Consider the following 24,130-nt stretch of genomic DNA (forward strand, 5'->3'; position numbering starts at 1 on the left):
CTCCGGATGCAACATCCCAGCAATTCCAGGAACAGCTGTTAAAAATTGACCACTGTCTGGAAAACCTTCCAGCTCCTGCACCCAACATCTTGCTCCTGGGGGATTTCAACTTAAGGCACCTAAAATGGAGGAATATAGCAAATAATGTTGTTGCAGTAATAACACCAGGAGGCAGCTCTGATGAAAACTCACACTCACGCGAGCTTTTAAATCTCTGCACAAAATTCAATTTAAACCAGCAAATAATAGAGCCTACTAGACTGGAGAATACACTAGACCTCATCTTCACTAACAATGATGATCTGATAAGAAATATCACCATATCAAAAACAATATACTCAGATCACAACATAATTGAGGTTCAGTCATGTATGCGCGGAGCCCCAGACCGACATAATGAGATTAGTCACGAGGGAGCATTCACCAAATTCAACTTCAATAACAAAAACATAAAGTGGGACCAAGTAAACCAAGTCCTAACCGATATAAGCTGGGAAGATATACTAAGCAACACAGACCCCAACTTATGCCTAGAACAGATTAACTCGGTGGCACTCGATGTATGCACAAGGCTTATTCCTCTAAGAAAAAGGAGGAGTAGATGTAAAACAGAAAGAGACAGGCGCTCCCTTTACAGGCGACGGAAAAGAATAACAGAGCGGCTAAAAGAGGTCAATATATCTGAAATGCGTAGAGAGACACTGGTCAGAGAAATAGCAAGCATCGAACTTAAGCTAAAAGAATCCTTTAGGAGTCAGGAATCGCGGGAAGAACTAAAAGCCATAAATGAAATCGAAAGAAACCCAAAGTATTTCTTCTCCTATGCCAAATCAAAATCGAGAACAACGTCCAGTATTGGGCCCCTACTTAAACAAGATGGGTCCTACACAGATGACAGCAAGGAAATGAGTGAGCTACTCAAGTCCCAATATGACTCAGTTTTTAGCAAGCCGCTAACCAGACTGAGAGTCGAAGATCAAAATGAATTTTTTATGAGCCACAAAATTTGATTAACACAAGCCTATCCGATGTTATCCTGACGCCAAATGACTTCGAACAGGCGATAAATGACATGCCCATGCACTCTGCCCCAGGGCCAGACTCATGGAACTCTGTGTTCATCAAGAACTGCAAGAAGCCCCTATCACGAGCCTTTTCCATCCTATGGAGAGGGAGCATGGACACGGGGGTCGTCCCACAGTTACTAAAAACAACAGACATAGCCCCACTCCACAAAGGGGGCAGTAAAGCAACAGCAAAGAACTACAGACCAATAGCACTAACATCCCATATCATAAAAATCTTTGAAAGGGTCCTAAGAAGCAAGATCACCACGCATCTAGAAACCCATCAGTTACACAACCCAGGGCAACATGGGTTTAGAACAGGTCGCTCCTGTCTGTCTCAACTATTGGACCACTACGACAAGGTCCTAAATGCACTAGAAGACAAAAAGAATGCAGATGTAATATATACAGACTTTGCAAAAGCCTTCGACAAGTGTGACCATGGCGTAATAGCGCACAAAATGCGTGCTAAAGGAATAACAGGAAAAGTCGGTCGATGGATCTATAATTTCCTCACTAACAGAACACAGAGAGTAGTCGTCAACAGAGTCAAGTCCGAGGCAGCTACGGTGAAAAGCTCTGTTCCACAAGGCACAGTACTCGCTCCCATCTTGTTCCTCATCCTTATATCCGACATAGACAAGGATGTCAGCCACAGCACCGTGTCTTCCTTTGCAGATGACACCCGAATCTGCATGACAGTGTCTTCCATTGCAGACACTGCAAAGCTCCAGGCAGACATCAACCAAATCTTTCAGTGGGCTGCAGAAAACAATATGAAGTTCAACGATGAGAAATTTCAATTACTCAGATATGGTAAACATGAGGAAATTAAATCTTCATCAGAGTACAAAACAAATTCTGGCCACAAAATAGAGCGAAACACCAACGTCAAAGACCTGGGAGTGATCATGTCGGAGGATCTCACCTTCAAGGACCATAACATTGTATCAATCGCATCTGCTAGAAAAATGACAGGATGGATAATGAGAACCTTCAAAACTAGGGAGGCCAAGCCCATGATGACACTCTTCAGGTCACTTGTTCTATCTAGGCTGGAATATTGCTGCACACTAACAGCACCTTTCAAGGCAGGTGAAATTGCCGACCTAGAAAATGTACAGAGAACTTTCACGGCGCGCATAACGGAGATAAAACACCTCAATTACTGGGAGCGCTTGAGGTTCCTAAACCTGTATTCCCTGGAACGCAGGAGGGAGAGATACATGATTATATACACCTGGAAAATCCTAGAGGGACTAGTACCGAACTTGCACACGAAAATCACTCATTACGAAAGCAAAAGACTTGGCAGACGATGCACCATCCCCCCAATGAAAAGCAGGGGTGTCACTAGCACGTTAAGAGACCATACAATAAGTGTCAGGGGCCCGAGACTGTTCAACTGCCTCCCAGCACACATAAGGGGGATTACCAACAGACCCCTGGCAGTCTTCAAGCTGGCACTGGACAAACACCTAATGTCAGTTCCGGATCAGCCGGGCTGTGGCTCGTATGTTGGTTTGCGTGCAGCCAGCAGCAACAGCCTGGTTGATCAGGCTCTGATCCACCAGGAGGCCTGGTCTCAGACCGGGCCGCGGGGGCGTTGACCCCCGGAACTCTCTCCAGGTAAACTCCAGGAGTTCTATTTGTTAGGAAATTATGGATCCATCTACCGACTTTTCCTGTTATTCCTTTATCACGCATTTTGTGCACTATTACACCGTGGTTACACTTGTCAAAGGCTTTTGCAAAGTCAGTGTATATTACATCTGCATTCTGTTTGCTTTCTAGAGCATCCAGGACCTTGTTGAAGTGGTCCAGTAGTTGGGACAGACAGGAGCGACTTGCTCTAAACCCAAAACTGATTGGTATATAGATGGGTGGCGATCTTGCTTCTTAGAACCGTTTCAAAGATTTTTATGATATGGGACGTTAGCGCTATCAGTCTGTAGTTCTTTGCTATTGCTTTTCTGCCCCCTGTGGGCATGGACACTGTGGGACGACCCCAGTGTCCATGCTCCCTCTCCACGGGATGTTAAAAGGACGTGATAGGGGCTTCTTGTAGTTCTTGATGAACACAGAGTTCCATGAGTCTGGGCCTGGGGCAGAGTGCATGGGCATGTCATTTATCGCCTTTTCGAAGTCATTTGGCGTCAGGATAATGTCAGATAGGTGTGTGTCTACCAAATTCTGTCTCTCACTCATAAAAAATTCATTTAGGTCTTCGACTCTCAGTCTGGTTAGTGGCTCGCTAAAAACCGAGTCATACTGGGACTTGAGTAGCTCACTCATTTCCTTGCTGTCATCTGTGTAGGACCCATCCCATAACTCATTTTACCTTAATCCTAGTATATCTCCTTTATAGTATATTAATAAGATATTATCTTCTTTATGGTATCATAATAAGGTATTAAAAGGACCCCAGTGGTAATAAGTTACTTTGTCTGACTTTTTTGGGTTATCCTAGGTTTTCTACACATATACTGTTATGTATGATATTTATATAACTGTATATGTGTATACTTGAATAAACTTACTTACCCGAGTCACAGGAATTCCACTATTGTCAGCGCTTTTTATGAGAAGGCTTCCTGATTGGTTCTCTGACTCCGTAACAGCTCCTCCCACTCTGTAATGATGCCAAATCGTGGATTATTATATTAGAAAGAACACAAAAAGAAATATGTAAAAAATAAAAAAAAAATCTGAAAATTCATGGAATGTGAGCACGCATGCTACGGGTGGCGGTGTTTATGGGAAATTTACCCAGCTAAGTCTTAGTTTCAGTGATAATTAGACCACACAGCTGTATCCAAGAAGGCCCCATCGTTATGAATGGTGGTATCTCCACAACGGAGCTGTAGAATGCCGAATATCAATTGTACTTTTTGCCCCAAAGGAGAGTATATTTAAGCATTTTATTTGAATCGCTTAGGAGTAGTACTCACTTGGTTAGGCACAAGACCCCCCACCTCACGACCTGGAGTAGGGCAGCCCTAATCACCTTGTAATTAGGGCTGCAGTTTCATAGGCTCTGCAAGCAAGATTACGACTTTCCTTGCTCATATAACGTGAGCTATGGTGTTGAGAGCACCATTTAGGCCGGTGACTTGATTGAAGGCTGAAGTGTTTACCTGGAGTTTACCTGGACAGAGTTCCGGGGGGTCAATGCCCCCGCGGCCCGGTCTGTGACCAGGCCTCATGGTGGAACAGGGCCTGATCAACCAGGCTGTTACTGCTAGCTGCACGCAATCCAACGTACGAGTCACAGCCCGGCTGGTCAGGTACCGACTGTAGGTGCCCGTCCAGTGCCTGCTTGAAGACAGCCAGGGGTCTATTGGTAATCCTCCTTATGTGTGCTGCGAGGCAATTGAACAGTCTTGGGCCCTTCACACTTATTGTGTTGTCTCTTAGCGTGCTAGTGACACCCCTGCTTTTCATTGGGGGGATGTTGCATCGTCTGCCGAGTCTTTTGCTTTCGGAGAGTGATTTTCGTGTGCAAGTTTGGTACTAGTCCCTCTAGGATTTTCCAGGTGTATATAATCATGTATCTCTCCCGCCTGCGTTCCAGGGAGTACAGGTTCAGGAACTTTAAGCGCTCCCAGTAATTGAGGTGTTTTATCTCCGTTATGCGTGCCGTGAAGATTCTCTGTACATTTTCTAGGTCAGAAATTTCACCTGCCTTGAAAGGTGCTGTTAGTGTGCAGCAATATTCCAGCCTAGGTAGAACAAGCGACCTGAAGAGTGTCATCATGGGCTTGGCATCCCTAGTTTTGAAGGTTCTCATTATCCATCCTGTCATTTTTCTAGCAGATGCGATTGATACAATGTTATGGTACTTGAAGGTGAGATCCTCCGACATGATCACTCCCAGGTCTTTGACGTTAGTTTTTCGCTCGATTGTGTGGCAGGAATTTGTTTTATACTCTGATGAAGTTTTAATTTCCTCATGTTTACCATATCGGAGTAATTGAAATTTCTCATCATTGAACTTCATATTGTTTTCTGCAGCCTATTGAAAGATTTGGTTGATGTCCGCCTGGAGTCTTGCAGTGTCTGCAATGGAAGACACTGTCATGCAGATTCGGGTGTCATCTGCAAAGGAAGACACGGTGCTGTGGCTTACAACCTTGTGTGTACATCAAAATGGTATACAATACCGACAGGTTGTTAGGTAAGACACATATGCAACAGTTAGACTTTATTCCGGAATAAAGTTGTCTAACTGTTGCATATGTGTCTTACCTAACAACCTTGTGTGTGTCAAATATGAGGATGAGGAACAAGATAGGAGCGAGTACTGTGCCTTGCGGAACAGAGCTGTGTATATTACATCTGCATTATTTTTGTCTTCTAATGCATCTAGGACCTTGTCGTAGTGGTCCAGTAGTTGGGACAGACAGGAGCGACCTGCTCTGAATCCATGTTGCCCTGGGTAGTGTAATTGATGGGTATCTAGATGGGTGGCGATCTTGCTTCTTAGGACCCTTTCAAAGATTTTTATGATATGGGATATTAACACTATCGGTCTGTAGTTTCTTGCTATTGTTTTACTGCCCCCTTTGTGGAGTAGGGCTATGTCTGTTGTTTTTAGTAACTGTGGGACGACCCCAGTGTCCATGCTCCTTTTCCAATAGGATGTTAAAAGCACGTGATAGGGGCTTCTTGCAGTTCTTGATGAACACGGAGTTCCATGAGTCTGGCCCTGGGGCAGAGTGCATGGGCATGTCATTTATCGCCTGTTCGAAGTCATTTGGGGTCAGGATAACATCAGATAGGTTTGTGTTTACCAAATTCTGTTGCTTTCTCATAAAAAATTCATTTAGATCTTCGACTTTCAGTCTGGTTAGTGGCTTGCTAAAAACTGAGTCATATTGGGACTTGAGTAGCTCACTCATTTCCTTGCTGTCATCTGTGTAAGACCCATCTTGTTTAAGTAGGGGCCCAATACTGGATGTTGTTCTCAACTTTGGTTTGGCATAAGAAAAGAAATACTTTGGGTTTCTTTCGATTTCATTTATGGCTTATAGTTCTTCCCGCGACTCCTGACTCCTATAAGATTCCTTTAGCTTAAGTTCGATGTTTGCTATTTCTCTGACCAGTATCTCCCTACACATTGCAGATATATTGGCCTCTTTTAACCGCTCTGTTATTCTTATCCGTCGCCTGCAAAGGGAGCGACTGTTTCTTTCTATTCTACATCTACTCCTTTTTCTTAAAGGAATATGCCTTGAGCATACATCGAGTGCCACAGAGTTAATCTGTTCTAGGCATAAGTTGGGGTCTGTGTTGCTTAGTCTATCTTTCCAGCTTATACCATTTAGGACTTGTTTACTTGGTCTCACTTTATGTTCTTGTTATTGAAGTTGAATTTGGTGAAGGTTCCCTCGTGACTGATCTCATTTTGTCTGTCTGGGGCTCCGCACATACATGTCTGAACCTCGATTATGTTGTGATCCGAGTATATTGTTTTTGATATGGTGACATTTCGTATCAGATCATCATTGTTGGTGAAGATGAGGTCCAGTGTATTCTCCAATCTAGTAGACTCTATTATTTGCTGGTTTAAGTTGAATTTTGTGCAGAGATTTAAAAGCTCGTGTGTGTGAGAGTTCTCGTCTGAGCTGCCTCCTGGTGTTATCACTGCAACAACATTATTTGCTATATTCCTTCATTTTAGGTGCCTTAAGTTGAAATCTCCCAGGAGCAAGATGTTGGGAGCAGGAGCTAGAAGGCTTTCCAAACAGTGGTCAATTCTCAACAGCTGTTCCTGGAATTGTTGGGACGTTGTATCCGGAGGCTTGTAGACTACCACAATGACTAGATTTTGGTTCTCGATCTTTACCGCTAAAACTTCAACTACATCATTTGAGGCATTTAGCAGTTCTGTGCAAATAAGTGACTCTGCGATTTACAGGCCAACCCTCCCTCTTTTGTCTGTTCACTCTGTCGCATCTGTATAGGTTGCAACCTGGGATCCATATTTTGTTGTCCAAGTGATCCTTTATGTGGGTCTCAGTGAAGGCCGCAAACATTGCATTTGCCTCTGCAAGCAGTCCACGAATGAAAGGTATTTTGTTGTTAGTTGCTGGCTTTAAACCCTGTATATTTGCAAAGAAGAATGTCATCTGACTGGTGGTATTGGTGGTACTGGGGATGGGGGTCCCTTTTTTCCGGGACTAATATCTATATCTGTTGGTTTGGAGTGGAGGCCATCGACTGTGATTCCACTCCATAAATGACTGGATTTGGTGTACGATTTCTGCCATTTCCTGCCATTTTTTTTCCTTCCTGGCACTAAAAAAAACTCTCCCTGTTGAGTGGCTGTGGCTACCCAGGTTTTCCCATGGTCTGGATGTTTTGTATCTTTTTGTCCCCTTTAGATGGTGTGCCTGACAATATAAGTTACAGCACTGTCTTTCCTGTACTGAAGAGGGACACATTTCAGAGTGAAAAAGCTTACAGAAAGGGAGTTCGTATTTTCCTGTTGTCATATGGGCACGGCATTTTCTTGGGTGGTCAAAGTTGCACGCCCCATCTGTTTTTCCAGATTTCCCATGCCTGCAGATACCAAGTGCATAATATGTGCACAGGCTTGGTTTCCGTTTGCCTTGGATTTTTGTGACTGTATTCCCTGTTGGTGCATGTTTTCCTGTCTCATTCCTATCCTCACTAGTACTAACAATGGAGCTCTCACCAGTTGTTTCTGGTAATATATCCTCTGTTACTAGTGGAGTCTCCTTGTTTGCTATATCCTGTAGTATTACTAGTTTGTAATATTGGTTATAATTGTCCTTGACTACACTTGTTTCCCCACTACAGCTCCTGTCTCCCTCGAGGCCACTAATATGCATTTCACCATGCATACAGTTACTGTCTACCAGGACAGCACCTCTAGCCTCACAGTTACTGTCTACCAAGACAGCACCTCCAGCCATACAGTTCCTGACTACCTGGCCAGCACCTCCAGACATACAGTTACTGTCAGCCAGGACATCATCCGCACCAAGGGCGATAGTACCATCCTGCCCAGATTTTTTATTTTCCCATCTGTTTTAGAATACTTCCAGGTTTTCTAAAAAGGCCGTTTTGATGTTTTCCTCTTTTTATACCAGTGTGATTTTTAGTGCACAGATTGATCTCATTTGGGCATACCCAAAAACACTTCCCTGATTTAATACCTCTTGTAGATAATTCTTGGATATCTGCACAGGGGCGTGACACCAATTTCCACAAAGGCTACATAAAATCCATGTGGAAGCTCGTTTGTTTGTTTGGTTGCAGACCACACAGGATTTCATAATGTGATTTTAATGGTTGATTTACTGTAATTCTACTAATAACCTTTTGAATATTCTACTAATAACCTCATTAAAGTAAAGATCTGGCTATTTGTATTTCTATTTGTATATGTGCTTGTATATTTGAACAAGCTTACTGCTCTAAGATATTGCTTTAGTAGCTATGGTTTGTGTGTTTGATAAGAGCGCCTAAAACCCGTTTGTTTATAGTCCGTTTTATTGTCCAACGAATCCGTTTGAAACCGGTCAAGGGTTCAGAACCAGTCAAGGGTTCGGAACCAGTCGGATCTGATCAGTGGATCACTTATTAAAACATATCTGGTCGGGAATGTTCTGCAATCACTTGCACTGGCTGCACTTCATTATTCAGTTCAATGATTTGTCCATAGTTTTGTGGTATTTTTCACAACAGGAAGACTGGTTGCACTTCACTGCATAATTAGTTCTATTGCGAATTTCTGAGCTTGTCAAAATGAACAAGTGTCAAGAACGCCCTAGTTACTACTATCCTTTTATCCTTTACAAGTACTGGGGAGATGCTCGCATGACACTCGTTTTCATCTGTCCCGTGAAGCAGTCTGAGCTCTCCTGCGCACTTCGCCTTTGTTCTAGCCCTGAAATGCTGAACTCAGCATTCTTTCTCTCCTTGCTCAACAGTGCAGTAGTATTCAATACAAATGGTAGATTTCTTGTTATCTATAGACTACAGTTCATCACAGTCCCACATTGTAGTCAAAGTCATGCATGGTTTGCCCTTAATTTTCCTGCTAAGGGGAAGACAGTAATTACTATCATTTCACTGTCACTTGTTGCAACAAACACCAAGAAGAAGCTGGCGTGACTATGATGCTGGATGACACTGGTACAGCACAAGGTTCCAATGAAGCTGTTTATGAAGAAGTAAGAGAGGCCATCAGCCCGTCTTCTGGGAGGGCTGTGCCCCTCAAGTCCCTCAGGAAGCTGAGAGGGGCTGAAAGGTTACCACCTTTCTGGAGAATTTTCTCCACACTGGGGGGCGGGTGAAAGTTCTCTGCAGGTAACTATTCATCTCACTTGCGACCACTACTGATTGTCTTTTCTTAACAGTTTTAGTCCGTGGGGTTTCTGGAGAATCACAAAGTTTGTTTTCAACATTGTGTGATTCTAACAGCACCAGTTTATCTATTGTCTGCTTATTCACTACACCTTTGCTCAAAACTTCGACTCTCCTGATGTTTCCATTTGCATCAGGATGTATGGTCATTATTTTTCCAAGAGGCCACTGAGACCTTGGACCATCATTAAAAATAATCACTATGTCACCAGGTCTTAAGGGCATAACATTTTCAGGAACACCAGCTCCATAGAAGCGTTCTCTCAGTGAGGGGAGATAGTCTTCTTGCCAAATTTTCTCCAAACGTTCAATCACTTTATTAAGGTGTCTGAATTTACGTCTGAGTTTGCTCAGGTTTGAGATAAGTGGGATCCTCCATGATTACTTTATCATTCATGAGAGGAACTGGTTCGAGCCTTCTTCCACAGAGTAAATGAGATGGACTGTACATTTCTAAATAGTCCAGATCATCGGTAACATAAGTTAGGGGTCTGTTGTTGACTCTGTTATCTACTTCAGTTCAACTGTTCGAAATTCTTCTAAGTCCATTTAGTGATGATGAAGAGTTTTCCTTAAACAACGTTTTACGATGCCTATCATTCTTTCAAAAATCCCCATTGCCATGGTGCCTTGGAAGGAATGTGTCTCCAACGACAACTGTGTTTATTCAGCCTCTGTTGTTCCTCTGACTGATCAAATATCTTGCTTTTATAAGCAGCTCCTGTAACAAAGTTCGTTGCATTGTCTGAAATTATCAGCCTGGGACACCTGTAGCACAGGCGAACAATCAAATGTACACCTTGATGGGAACTTTGTCAACAGTTTTAAAATTATTGGTCACATGTCACCTCAAATGGAGTGACAAGACACACTAGCTCAATGGGATACGGAGGTGGACCTGGATACTGACATACTCGCCTATCGTAGTGGCGACAAGTAATACAGTCCTTTATTTGCTTTTTCATGCTTTGTCGACCTTGAGGTATCCAGTAGGATTGTCATATGTGACAAAGTGTGTCAGGTACTCCACCATGTAACACATTATTGTGAGCATTTTAACAATCAGATTTGTTAGCAAATGATTTTTGGGATCTATATTGGATGTACTGCTTCTTTAGGTAGTGAAGAATTGTGAATTATTCCTCGACATCTAATAATCTTTCCTGAGTCGAGATAAAGTCCCATATTAAGTTTCTTTGGGGATTTATCCAGGGTTTCCAGAAATTTGTAATCTGTAGAGAAGATATCTTTCTGTATTTGTTTTACCCAATATTTGATGGGTTCAGGAAATTCATAATTAGGCTTTGTCCCTTTAATGAATTTGAAGACAAGAGCTGTAACTCTTAAGAGTTTACCCAAAGATGAATATTTAGATCCAGCAATGACTATTTCTGGTGTGTCCACTTTATACCAACAGATTATTTCTGCTATGTTCAGGCAAACTGCTTCTTCTGGCATAATGTGATCTTTTTGCTGAGGCCAGTTATTTTCATTAGAGAGCCAGTTCGGTCCGTGGAGCCATAATTTATTATCTACATATTTCTTGAGACAACTCTGAGACCATAGACTGCTCTGTGCCGTGGGTGTACACGCCTGAGTTGCTGCACGAGTGAGTGAGAGCGGGTGAGGGTGGGGTGCCCCGTTTTCTGTGGTGCATTGGGTGCTCAGGGGGTGAGCAGCGGGTGACTCCCGCTTTCTGTTGGCACAGTGAAAGACAGGTGGCCCTAATCGTTCTCTTTGAGTACTTGCAGTACCTCAAAAATTTGGAAAGACTCCAGTCTTTACCAGTTTTCCGAAGGAAATTAAATTCTTTATAACTTGTAAGCTGTCTTCCAAGTTCTTGGACCACCGTGTGGCCATTATCTGGCTTGAGTTCTTATGTGAGGCTGGCAGCAGCGTGGTGAGGCTGATTGCAGCGTGGTGTGGTTGCAGCGTGGTGATGATTGCAGAATGGTAAGGGAGATTGCAGTGTGGTGTGGTTGCAGCATGGTGAGGCTGATTGCAGCGTGGTGTGGGCGATTGTAGCATTGAAAATTGGGTTGGGCAAATGTTTTGTTAGTGGGATGAATTGTAAAGGACCTGCTTAGTATGGGCCAACAGGCCTCCTGCAGTGTTCCTCCTTTCTTATGTTCTTATGTAAAAGCCATGGGATATTTACCAAGCTAAATCTACTTAGACATAAATGAAATATACTTAGCTTCAGTGATGATTCTCTCACAGCTGCATTCAAGAAGGCCCCTTCGTTGTGAATCGTGGTATCGCCACAGTGGAATATTAATTGTGGAATATTAATTGTATATTTTTTTGCCCCAAAGGGGCATATATTTCAGGATTTCCTTTGAAACGACCTGGAATAGGACAGCCCAAATCACCTTGTGTCTTCCCAAAACTGCAGTTTCATAGGCTATGGTACTGGCAGTATCATTTAGGCTGATATCGGTGACTTGACTGAAGGCTGAAGTGTCTCGAGGAATGTTGCACTGTTCTCCACTACTGGGAATATTCTGCAATCACTCACACTGGCTACACTTCAATATTTAATTCCAAAATTTGTCCATAGTTTCGTGGTATTTTCACAACAGGAAGACCAGTTACACTTTACTGTGTAATTAGGTCTAGTGCGAATTTCTGAGATTGTCAAAATGAAGAAGAGTCAAGAATGCACTAGTCACAACTGTCCCTTTGTCCTTTCCAGTAAGGGGACGATGCTTGCATGACACTCATTTCTTGTCTGTCCCTTGAAGCAATCTGATCTTTCCTGTGCATCCTGCCCTCGTTCTAGCCCTGAAATGCTGAACTCAGCATTCTTTCTCTCGTTGCTCAGCAGTTCAACAGTATCCATTACAAATGATATATTTCTTGTTATCTGTCTATAGACTACAATTCATCATAGTCCCACACTGTTGTCAAAGTGGTGCAAGGTTTTCCTTTAATTTTCCTGCTAAGGAGAAGGGAGCAATTACTCTTGTTTCACTGTCACTTGTTGCAAGAACACTGATCTCTAGCAAGAAGAAGATGGCATGACTATGACGCTGGTTGACACTGGTGCAGCACACCATTCCAATTAAACTGTTTATGAGGAAGTAGGAGAAGCCATCAGCACTTCTTCTGGGAGGTCTGAGTCCGTCAAGTCCCTCAGGGGGCTGAAGGGGGCTTGAGAATTTTCTCCACAGCATCACATACATGTTCTTGTGAAAATTATTATTATTATTATTATTATTATTATTATTATTATTATTATTATTATTATTATGTGAGTAAATTACCTGCAGGAGGCTTACAGGGGATTACCTGAGTTATTACCTGTAAGTAATTTGGGTGAGGTAAGTGGGACTTAGCCACAGTAAGTCACTGAACTGTTACTCCCTCTAATGCCCACCTCCTCACCACTCACACAAAAAGCTAGAACTGACATTAAATTAATAATTATAATATTTAAACCAGTAGTAATTAAAGTTGTGGACTGTATATAATTAGGCTTGCTGGGTACACAAAATATAATTGATATTAACACTTACCTGCCTGACACCTAGACCCTACAATGGCCAGCTAGAGATCTACATGAAAGGACTAATGGCACAATTCCCTGTGTGAGTGATAGCATATTAGTCATCTTGTATGTAATTCTTGAGGTCCCACATATTTCTTGTCCCAGTTCTTCAGTAAGGGACACTAAAATGGGTTTCTATTACAAATTCAGGCCACAAAACCAATTTGCCCATGAAGACACCTGTTATTAGCTGAATTTTCAACCAGTGTCACTAAGTAGCTCTTCTCCCCTCACTCGAAATTTCTCGAAGGGTCCAAATAGCATCATATTTTAATACAGAATTATTATATTATTCATTTATATGTTTTTACATTTGTTATAAATGACTATAATTCGTTGTAGAATAATCATACAATTATACTTATATCAAAGTGTTGTCAGAATGCTAAGGCATTTTTCTATAATATTAACTAATTTTTCATATTTTTTTCAGTTTATTTTTTCACTCCGCTTGCCACACGGGTCGCTCTCCCCTTTAGGTCCATTGTTGTTCATAACTTACATTAATGACCTTGATGAGGGAATTACAAGTGACATGAGCAGATTTGCTGATGCTACGGAAATAGGCTGTATGATTTATTCTGAGAAGAACACCAATGAACTCCAGGAAGATTTGGACAAATTAATGTCTTGGTCTACAAAGTGGCAGATGAATTTCAATGTGGGAATTAAAATAACCCTCGAACTTAAAAAGCAGGTGATGTAGAGTATGATCATACAGAATGTGAAAAGGACTTTTGAGTTTTGGTAAGACAATAGTGCCAAAGATTACTGGAATTTATTTGTAGTAGCATAAGTAAGAGAAGTCCAAAAGTTATTTTACAGCTCTATACATCCCTAGTGAGGCCTCACTTAGATTATGCAGCTCAGTTTTGGTCTCCTTACTACTGGAAGGATAAAGACTCAATGGAGAACATACAGAGAAGGATGACTAAAATGATTTACTGTATAAGGAATCTCCCATATGAAGATAGACTTAGAGCCTTGAATCTTCACTCTCTTGAGAGAAGCAGAATGAGGGGAGATTTTATTGAAGCATATAATTGGATGATGGGCATAAACAAATGTGATATTAATAAAATGCTGAGGATATAGATTCAGGCAAGAAGGAGAAATAACGGATTTAATTTAGATAAATTTAGATTTAGAAAGGACATAGGTAAGTACTGGTTTTCAGAATTGTAGATGCGTAGAACACTCTTCCGGGTAGGGTAATCGAACTTGGACTCTGGGAAACTTTAAAAAGAGAATGGGAAAATATATGAGTGGGAGGGGCTGGGTGTGATTGGTGTCGTGGATAACATAGGACCAAATGAATAGAGAAACATTGCCGATGGCCTACTGACCCATACCAGGCAGGTCCTTATCAAAACCACCACTTCCCAAAACTACCCAGAATTTACTCCCGTACCCACGACACCAATTAAACCCAGCCCCTCCCACTCATATGTTTCTCCAGTCTCTTTTTAAAGCTACCCAAGGTCCTAGCCTCGATCACCCTACTTGGAAGATTATTCCACACGTCCACAACTCTGTTCGAAAACCAGTACTTACCTATGTTCTTTCTAAATCTAAATTTATCCAACTTAAATCCATTATTTCTGATTCTTACCTGGTTCGATACCCTCATCACTGTATTAATATCACCTTTGTTTATGCCCATCATCCAATTATATACTTCAATGATATCTCCCTTCATTCTATGTCTATCCAGAGAGTGGAGATTCAAGGCTCTAAGTCTATCTTCATATGGGAGATTCCAAATACAGTAAATCATTTTAGTCGTTCTTCTCTGTATGTTCTCCAATGAGTCTATATCCATCCTGTAGTAAGGAGACCAAAACTGAGCAGCATAATCCAAATGAGGCCTCACTATTGTTGTATAGAGCTGTAAAATCATTTTTGGACTTTGGGTTACTTATACTTCTTGAAATAAATCCTAGCAATCTACTAGCCTTATTGCGCACACTTAGGCACTGCTTTCTTGGCTTTCGATTTCTGCTTACAATGACTCTCAAGTCTTTTTCACATTCTGTATGACCAAGCTCTACTTCACCTAGTTTATAACTTCGAGGGTTATTTTCATTACCAAGGACTAGTACTTTAAACTTGTCCACTTTGAACTCCATCTGCCATTTTTCAAACCAAGGCATTAATTTGTCCAAATCCTCCTAGAGTTCATTGGTATCCTCCTCAGAATGAATCATACGGCCTATTTTTGTATTATCAGCAAATTTGCTCATGTCACTTGTAATTCCTTCATCAAGATCATTAATGTAAATTATGAACAACAGAGGGCCTAAAACTGATCCTTGTGGAACGTCAGTAGCGACTAATCCCCATTCAGAATTGACTCCATTAATGGAAATTCTCTGCTTTCTTTTGGTAAGCCATGCCTCTATCCATGCTAGAACTTTACCTCCTACACCATGAGCTGCCGAAGGCTTTACTAAAATCCGAATAAACAGATGTTTTATTGAAGAACGTCAGTAAATTTGTCAGGCAGGAACTACCTCTCGTGAACCCATGCTGAGATTCATTAATCAAATTATGCACTTCAGCATGACTTTTAATAATATCAGTTATAACTGATTCTAACAGTTTGCCTACTATAGACGTCAGGCTTATTGGAAGATAATCTGAAGGAATGGACTTATCCCCTGATTTGAATATAGGAACTACATTAGCCATCTTCCACATCTCTGGCACAACACCAGTTAGGATGGACGCTTTAAACACACTCGTTAACGGCTGAGTAAGTTCCATCTTGTATTCTTTAAGTACCCTGGAAAACAACTCATCGGGTCCAGGGGACTTAATTTGCTTCAGTTTATCTATCTGTTAGATAACCATGTCTCTCGTGACAGTAATATTAATTAACTTGAATTCTTCAGGAACTGAATAATTGTGTTAATTTCTGGAATCTCATTTACGTCTTCCTGTGTAAAGACTGACAAAAAATAGATATTAAATATAGAACACATTTCCAGTTCGTTATCTGTCAGCTGTCCATTCCCATTTTTCAGAGGTCCTACTTTTTCCCTCACCTTCGTCGTATACATTTGAAAGAACCCTTTTGGATTAGTCTTTGATTCATTAGCAACTATGTTTTCATAGTCACGTTTAGCCTTTCTAATCCCCTTTTTTACTTCTCTTTTAAATTGAACATATTGGTCAGTAACGTTAACTTCTCCTCTTTTGATGCGCCTATAAATTCCCCTTTTCACCCCTTATAGATGCTTTAGCCTCCTGTTAACCCAATTGAGATCGTTATTATTTGACCTAATTTCTGTCTGGGGAATATATATACTCTGAGCACGGTGTACATTATTAAGGAAAAAATCATAAACGCAGATTCCTTCGTAATCGTAAGTATGATCATCGTCAATAAAATTCCTAGCTAGATTTTGGGTTGCTGTGATTTTGATAAGGACCTGCCTTGCATGGGGCAGTAGGCCTTCTTCAGTATTCCTCTATGCTTATGGTCCTATGTAAAATGTGAAAATAACTTGGGTTTTATGGAAAGTAGCAAACTTAAACCAAGACAGCAATGCCTAAGGGTACGTAATAAGTCAAATAGATTACTGGGATTTATTTCAAGGAATGTAAGCAACAGAAGTCTAGCGGTTATACTATAGCTTTATGCATCATTAGTAAGGCCTCACCTAGATTACGCCGCTCAGCTCTGATCTCGATATTGCAGAATGGATATAAATTCTCATAAATCCCACACTTCTCAGCACTCAGTCAAACTATACGTCAAAAAAATAATCCGGTATGTTTAGTATCCCCGCGCATTTCATTCCTGAGAACCCTCCTCATTACCCTGTGGTTGCAAAGTTGGTCCAGAGTGTGGCCATAATATCGGTCACACGCAGGTCCTCTGGTGCACTCAGTTTCCCAGGGATCTTCGAAAGTTTCTGCTGCGTGTTATGATGAAACTGGTAGATCAGGTCGTCAGCATGTGGCACCCCTGCAGGTGGATTATTATTATAATCAAAAAGAAGCGCTAAGCCACAAGGGCTATACAGCGCTGCAGGGTAGGGAAGGAAGCAAGGGAATTGGATGGCAGAAGGGAGGGGGGATGATCAGCAGGTTACAGAAAACAGCGGGGCAGGGGATAGTACGGGGGTAGAGGGTAGCAAGAGATACAAGTAGAAAGGGCTGAACGTATCAAAATTTGTGGAGTAAGTCAGTCGTTGTCAAAAAGTCAATGAGAGAGTCCGGATGAAAGGTGGGTCCATCAGCGAGAAGGGAAGGTAAAGAGAGAGCAGCGGGGCGAAGACGACGACAGAGGTAAATTCTGCGTGCTCGTTGATAAAGTGGGCAGTCCAACAGAATGTGGCTGACTGATAATGGAGCTTGGCAATTCTCACAGAGAGGAGCAAGACGCCTCTCCATGAGATATCCATGAGTAAGACGAGTATGGCCAATGCGAAGACGGGAGAGAGTAGTCTCCCAACCTCGACACTGGTGATAAGAAGACGGCCAGTAACCTATACTCGGTTTAATAGACTGAAGTTTGTTGCCGAGCATAGTAGACCAACGTTGTTGCCAACGGGTGTGAAGGTGGGAAGATATTACAGCAAAATAGTCCGTACATGGAATACCTCTATAAGAAACTGGTAGGTCATGTACTGCTGACCGCGCAGCAGTGTCTGCCTGTTCATTGCCCTGTACGTCAACATGACCAGGGACCCAACAAAAAACAATATCTTTATGCTTAGTAAAGATGCGGCGTAGCCAAAGTTGGATACGGAGGACTAAGGGGTGAGGTGTATCAAATTTTTGTATAGCCTGTAAAGCACTAAGGGAGTCTGAGACAACCACAAATGATGACACAGGCATAGATGCAATACGGATAAGTGCTGTAAGGATGGCATATAATTCAGCAGTAAAAATACTAGCTGAAGATAGTAAATGCCCTTGTACGACGCTGTCCGGAAACACTGCTGCGAATCCTACGCCGTCAGAAGACTTAGAGCCATCTGTGTACACAGCAATGGCATGAGAATGAGAGTGAAAGTGGTCAAGAAAAAGAGAGCGGGAAGCGACTGTAGACAGTTGGGCTTTCGAGCAAGGGAGGGAGAAAGAACAGACTCGAACAGCTGGAACTTCCCAGGGGGGTAGGGAAAAGTGTGATGCTACATGTACATAGAAAGGTGGTAGTTGAAGAGAAGACAAGAGCGAATGAAGGCGAAGAGAGAAGGGACGGAGTAAGCAGGGGCGGCGAACAAATAAAGAATGTCTACTAATATCAGTGACCATTCTATAAATGGAAGGATTGCGGAGATCATGAGAGCGTACATAGTAGCGCAGGCAATGGGCATCACGGCGATCAGATAAGGATGGAACGTTCGCTTCTGCATAGAGGCTTTCGACAGGGGAAGAGCGAAAAGCACCAAGGCATAAACGTAATCCTTGGTGATGAATGGGGTTAAGGCTAGAGAGAGTAGCAGGAGATGCCGCTGAATAGATCTGGTCACCATAATCAAGTTTCGATAAAATAAGGGTGGAATGTAGGTGAAGGAGGGTTCGACGATCAGCTCCCCACGAAAGATGAGCAAGGGTTTTAAGAAGGTTCAGCCGGCTGTGACAAGTTGCCTTCAGAGAGGTAATGTGAGGTTTCCAGGATAACCTACGATCAAAGAGGAGGCCCAGAAACTTGACTGTATCACGTTCAGGGATACGTGAGCCATAGAGGTACAAAGGATGATCAGAGATGACAGAGCGTCTAGTGAAAGTGATTTGGTGGGTTTTAGTGCTGGAAAATTTAAACCCATGTGTGGTGGCCCAATTGGAAACACGGTCGACTGCATGCTGGAGAGAAACTGTAAGGAGGTGACAGTCAGCGCCTGCACAGGCAATAGCGAAGTCATCAACATAGAGTGATGACCAAATATTTGATGGAAGACTAGAGGCCAAATCATTAATAGCAAGGAGAAAAAGTGTTGTGCTCAGAACACATCCCTGGGGGACACCTTCAGCTTGGATAAAGTCCGGGGAGAGCACATTATTAACCCGAACACGGAAATGCCTGTCAGTTAAAAAGTTCTTAAGGAAGGATGGTAGATTGCCTCGAAGGCCTAAGGAGTGGGCTTGGGCTAAAATATTATACCTCCAAGTTGTGTCATATGCCTTCTCAAGATCAAAAAATATGGCAATAACTGAGTGGTTATTCGCAAAGGCATTACGAACATACGTATCCAAGCGCAGTAAGGGGTCTATGGTAGAACGTCCCTTACGAAAGCCATATTGACGAGTGGAGAGACTGTTGTGTGTCTCTAAATACCACACTAAACGTCTATTTACTAGACGTTCCATTACTTTGCAAACTGCACTGGTAAGAGCAATGGGACGATAGTGGGAGGTTTCATGTCCCGTAGTGCCTGGTTTGCGGAAAGGGAGAACAATGGCGGATTTCCACAGCTGTGGAAGAACTCCTTGTGACCAAATAAGATTGTAAAGGCGTAATAGGACTGCAAGGGCTGACTGATGTAAATGTTGTAGCATACGAATATGAATGTCGTCGGGCCCAGCTGCCGATGATCGACAAGCTGAGAGTGTTGCCTCCAGTTCTTGAAGTGTAAAAGGCACATTATACTGTTCTTCTCTGAGAGAAGAAAAGTCCAAGGGTGCTAACTCTCTGGCAGACTTTGAGGAAAGAAATGAGGGGCATAGATGGAGTCCCTGAGAAATACGGACCAGATGATTGCCAATTTCATTGGCAACATCTAGTGGGTTTGCTATATCAACACCGGCAACCCGCAGAACAGGAGCCGGGTCAGGAGAATATTTACCACTCAGTTTTCGTACTTTTTTCCAGACTGCACTCATAGAGGAAGCAGAGGTGATGGTGGAGACATAATCTCGCCAGCAAGTGCGTTTAGCGTCACGGATGACACGGCGAGCGATCGCACGCTTCTGTTTAAAATCAAGGAGTCGCTCTGTGGTTCTATTGTACCGGTACCTGCCCCATGCAGCGCGTTTCAAATGTACTGCACGAGCACAAGCAGGAGACCACCAAGGCACGCATTTCTGAGAATGCCTGCTCGAAGTTTGGGGTATAGAATGAGAAGCTGCGGTGAAAACGGAGGATGAGAAGAGGTGTAAAAGCTCATCGATGGAGGACGAAGAAGGAACCTCTTTAAAAACAGTCAGGTGTGAGTAAAGGTTCCAATTTGCCCGATTAAATTGCCAGCGTGGGGTGCGAAGAGGTGGCGAATATGAAGGGGAAGTAAGAATGATTGGGAAATGATCACTGTCATGTAAGTCCGGGAGAACAGACCAAGTAAAGTCTAATGCGGCGGAGGAAGAGCAAACTGAGAGATCGATGCAAGAGAGAGTATGAGTCCGAGGATCAAAATGGGTGTGAGTACCTGTATTTAAAACATGGAGGGGGTGGGTGGCAAGAAAAGCCTCTAACTGAATTCCACGGGAATCACAGTGAGACCCTCCCCAGAGGAAATGGTGGGCATTAAAATCACCAAGTAACAGAATTGGTGGCGGTAATGACGAAACAAGGAAGGCAAAATCCGGAATAGATAATGCCCGAGAAGGAGAGAGATATAAAGAACAGAGCGTATACCACCTATGTAAGTGGATACGGGCTGCTGTGTAATGCAGCGAAGTATGAACAAATAGCTGATGGTACGGAATATCAGTGCGGAGAAGAAGGGCACTTTCATTAAAGGTCCCATCAGGAAAAGGATCTGAAGAATACAATAACTTATAGCCTGAGATGTGAGAAATAACAGCAGAGTGTAATTTTGGTTCCTGTAAGCAAACACCAACAGGGGCAAACTGGGAGAGTAACATCTGAAGCTCACCCCGATTACCCCTGAGGCCACGTATATTCCACTGTAAAAAGGCCATGAATGGCAATGATAAAGATACTTGAAATCCGCAGGTAAGGGTTCCTACGGACTAGGAGGGTTAGAAAAGTCCACATGCGGAGGCAGTGGAAAATGTTCAAGCAGCGAAGGAACGGTGCGCTGTGAAGAAAGGAGTTGCGCAGATGGAGCAGAGGAGAGAGAAAGAGCGGAAGGTGGATCAGTGTCCATTGATGGTTTGGTCTCTGCAATATATTCAGAGATTGCTTCAAGTGTTTCAGAATTCAGAGATGTTGTATGGGAGACAATATTGGGAATGGTAGGGGGAGGATGAGTAAAGATTGGAACTGTATTGGACTGTACCAAGGTAGGGGGGGGCGAAAGGGTGGAGGGAACTGGAGAAGCGTGGCAGGGGACAGAAGAGACAGGAACCTGGGAGGTAGCAGAAGAGGAAGAAACTTGGGAGGGAACAGGGGAGGAAGGTACATTACGAGGAGGAGGGTGAACCTCTGCACTTGTAACTGAGCCAGTGAGAGGGGAAGAACTAGGGACAGAGACAGGGAGGGTAAAATGAGGAGGTGGAAGATGGGTAGGAGGTGTTACCGGACCTTTTTTTGACTTTTGAGAAGTAGAGGGACGATTGGGAAGAGGTGTCGTACGAGGTCTCGTCGATACTGAGGCTTGTAAGAGAGAACTCGAAGAAGCGAGATTAGACTGAGGCGTTGAAGTAGGGACGTCTGAGCCGAGGACAGCAAAAGGATTAGATACAGGAGTGATTATGGGAGAGGTAACCACAGAGGTGGGTGTAGAAGATGGGATACCAGAAGTGGGGGGACGTTTTGAAACACGGGAATAAGAAACACGTGGGAGTCTCCCTTGGAGGCGGAGATGAGAAACTGCCATGGCATAAGGGAGACCTTCTGTCTCTTTGAGGTAACGGATTTCCCGCTCGTTTAAATAGACCTGACAACGGCGAGAGTACGAAGGGTGAGCCTCATGACAGTTAAGGCAAGAGGGAGATCGATTGCAAGACGTATTAGAATGGTCATCGGCACCACAGACTGGGCATTCGGCGATAGATCTGCAATATTTCGCTGGATGGCCAAATCGCCAGCAATTTCTACACTGTTGTGGTGTAGGGATCACCTTTCGAACTTGTAACCGATGTCCTGCTATATAAACTGAGGATGGGAGTTCTCGGCTGTCAAAAGTTAAACGAGCCACATTGCTAGGGTATCGTCTCCGCCCACGGGCAGGAAGAACGTAAGTGTCTACCTTGAGGATTGGGAGATCTTGGAGTTCCAGCTGTTCTAGAATGTCGGTGCCACATGTCTGGAAATTTTGTTGAACTATGGTATGGGGCAGAATAACGGTACCACTACAAGAATTGAGGGAATGATGTTTTTCAAGGGTGACAGGAACAGTATCTATATGGGAAAGACTAGAGAGCTCACGAGCCTGGGTAGCATTCTGTACGGTAATGATGCGCGTACCGCTCTTAAGAGCATGAAAAGAAATATCTTTACCAACATGGCGTAGGAGTGCCTTGCCAATACTATGGTCAGAAAGATAGGCAGTAGAGGAAGTTGGTCGTAAAGTGAAGAATTTAGTCCACTGTTCAGTCTGAAACTGAGCGTGGAAAGGTAGTGAAGGACGTGTCGATCTTTTCTGAGAAGAACGAGAAGGTGAAGGTGGAGAAGTATCATCAGCAGGTAATTGTCGTTGACGTTTAGGCGTGGGACCAGAGTTGGTCCGACGTGGAACGGGTCGGCGATTTGAAAATTGCCGCACCGTAGAGGGAGAGGCCGGAAGCATAGTCAGAGGAGAGCGAAGGTCTGGTAAATCGAAGGAGTCAGTCGAGGCCTCAGTACCTGAAGCAGGTGAGGAAACAGCACCGGCAATAGGTACAGAGGCATGAGGAATGTCTGAAGAGTGGTCCAAAGACGAGGCGGGGTCAGAACGGGGTGCGGTATCAAGAAGGGGCCCGGGGGTACCAGGTTCATGGACTAGGGCTGCCATGGTTAGGTTACTTCTTTCTTTTTGTTTTTAAGAAAAAAAAAGAAAGAAGAAAAGAAAATAAAAATAAAAAAAAGAAAAAAAAAGGGGGGACCGGGGAGGGATAGTTCCTAGGAGGAATGAAAGGGCCAGAAATCTCCCTCCGCGCCCAAGAGGACTCGACACCGCTAGTAGCGCAGATGCAGCATGGAACCCGTGCCATACCCTACCCTTCATGCCAGTAAACCAGCAATCTGGGATAGCAACCTCACATCTGCCGAGCTACCTCGGTGGACAAAAGAGAGGGCGGCCGGATATCCGCCACAAAGCATACCTCCTTCAGCCACCACCCCCGGAATCCGAAAGGTGGCTTCCAGAGATACACCCGTCGCCCAAAAGACACCCAAAGCTACTCCGGGATACCGGAGAGGGATCGGGACATCCCTAGGCAATCCAGATTCCACGGCAAACTACGCCACCGCCAAGAAACCTCAACGGAATGGGATCGACCCCGGTGTCCTTTCCTCTACCTAGGAACTAGCGTGCCTGTGGGAGAAATCCCAAAGGACAAAAAGAGGAAGGGCAAAAGGGAGGAGTGGGGAGGAGGAGGAGGAAAGGAAAAAGGGGAGGATGGGGAGGATGGGATAGGGGAGGGGAGATTGGGGGGTAATTAGGTTCGGTCTGAGGAAGAAGACCGATAGGTCTAATTCCTCAGACCAAGAGCCTCTTCACCACGCCAAGGAGCCCCCCTTGAAGAGGCCCTGCAGGTGGAACAGGCGATGTTTCTAAACATCTGTTTCTTCAAGTAAAATGAATATAAGTTATAATTAGACAGATGAATTCACAAGTAAAGAGCTTCAAAGTCCACAGCAGGAGACTAACACCCTGGAAATTATTTAATTCTAGGTGAACATAGGCAGCAGGAGAAAAAAGAGTCACTTTGGTTAATTTGCCATGTGAGATATATGTCTCTTCTTATTACAGCTAAGTGTTCGGTTGTTAATCTGTTGCATTTCATGTATAACTTTGATTAACAGTAGGTTAATTTTCTAAATGTATGACTTTGATTAACAGTAGATAAATTTTCTTAATAATGTTTTCTGTATGAGTAATTTGCCAACAAAAACTAATCTTTAAGCTGATGTTTATGAACATAATACATGAATATTCTGTTTGCGAAATTATGTTTGTTTATAAACAAATAATGGAGAAAGTCTGATAATTGAGTTGGTGCACCTGCACTTGTTACTGACAGTGGGATTAAGAACTTACCACGCGTAAGTTGCTTA

At 43.2% G+C, this 24,130-nt stretch overlaps 1 protein-coding gene across 3 annotated transcripts in view; it reads right to left on the reverse strand.

The window, feature by feature from the left end:
* The window catches only part of LOC128689984 (venom carboxylesterase-6), a 190,215-nt gene that overhangs the window by 44,151 nt on the left and 121,934 nt on the right, over window positions 1-24,130 (reverse strand). For 2 of the 3 annotated variants that reach the window (XR_011392418.1, XM_070088677.1), the window contains exons 9-10: window positions 16,840-16,987; window positions 3,612-3,699 (exon numbers count right to left, since the gene is read on the reverse strand). Coding sequence is in view for 2 of the 3 variants with exons in the window: in XM_070088677.1 (XP_069944778.1) it covers window positions 3,612-3,699; window positions 16,840-16,987 (236 nt within the window). In the remaining variant the exon portion in view is untranslated. The remainder of the gene's footprint in view (window positions 1-3,611; window positions 3,700-16,839; window positions 16,988-24,130) is intronic. The other variant, XM_070088676.1, reaches the window with a different exon arrangement.

Source organism: Cherax quadricarinatus, chromosome 25 (genome assembly GCF_038502225.1).
Source record: "Cherax quadricarinatus isolate ZL_2023a chromosome 25, ASM3850222v1, whole genome shotgun sequence".
NCBI lineage: Eukaryota > Metazoa > Arthropoda > Malacostraca > Decapoda > Parastacidae > Cherax > Cherax quadricarinatus.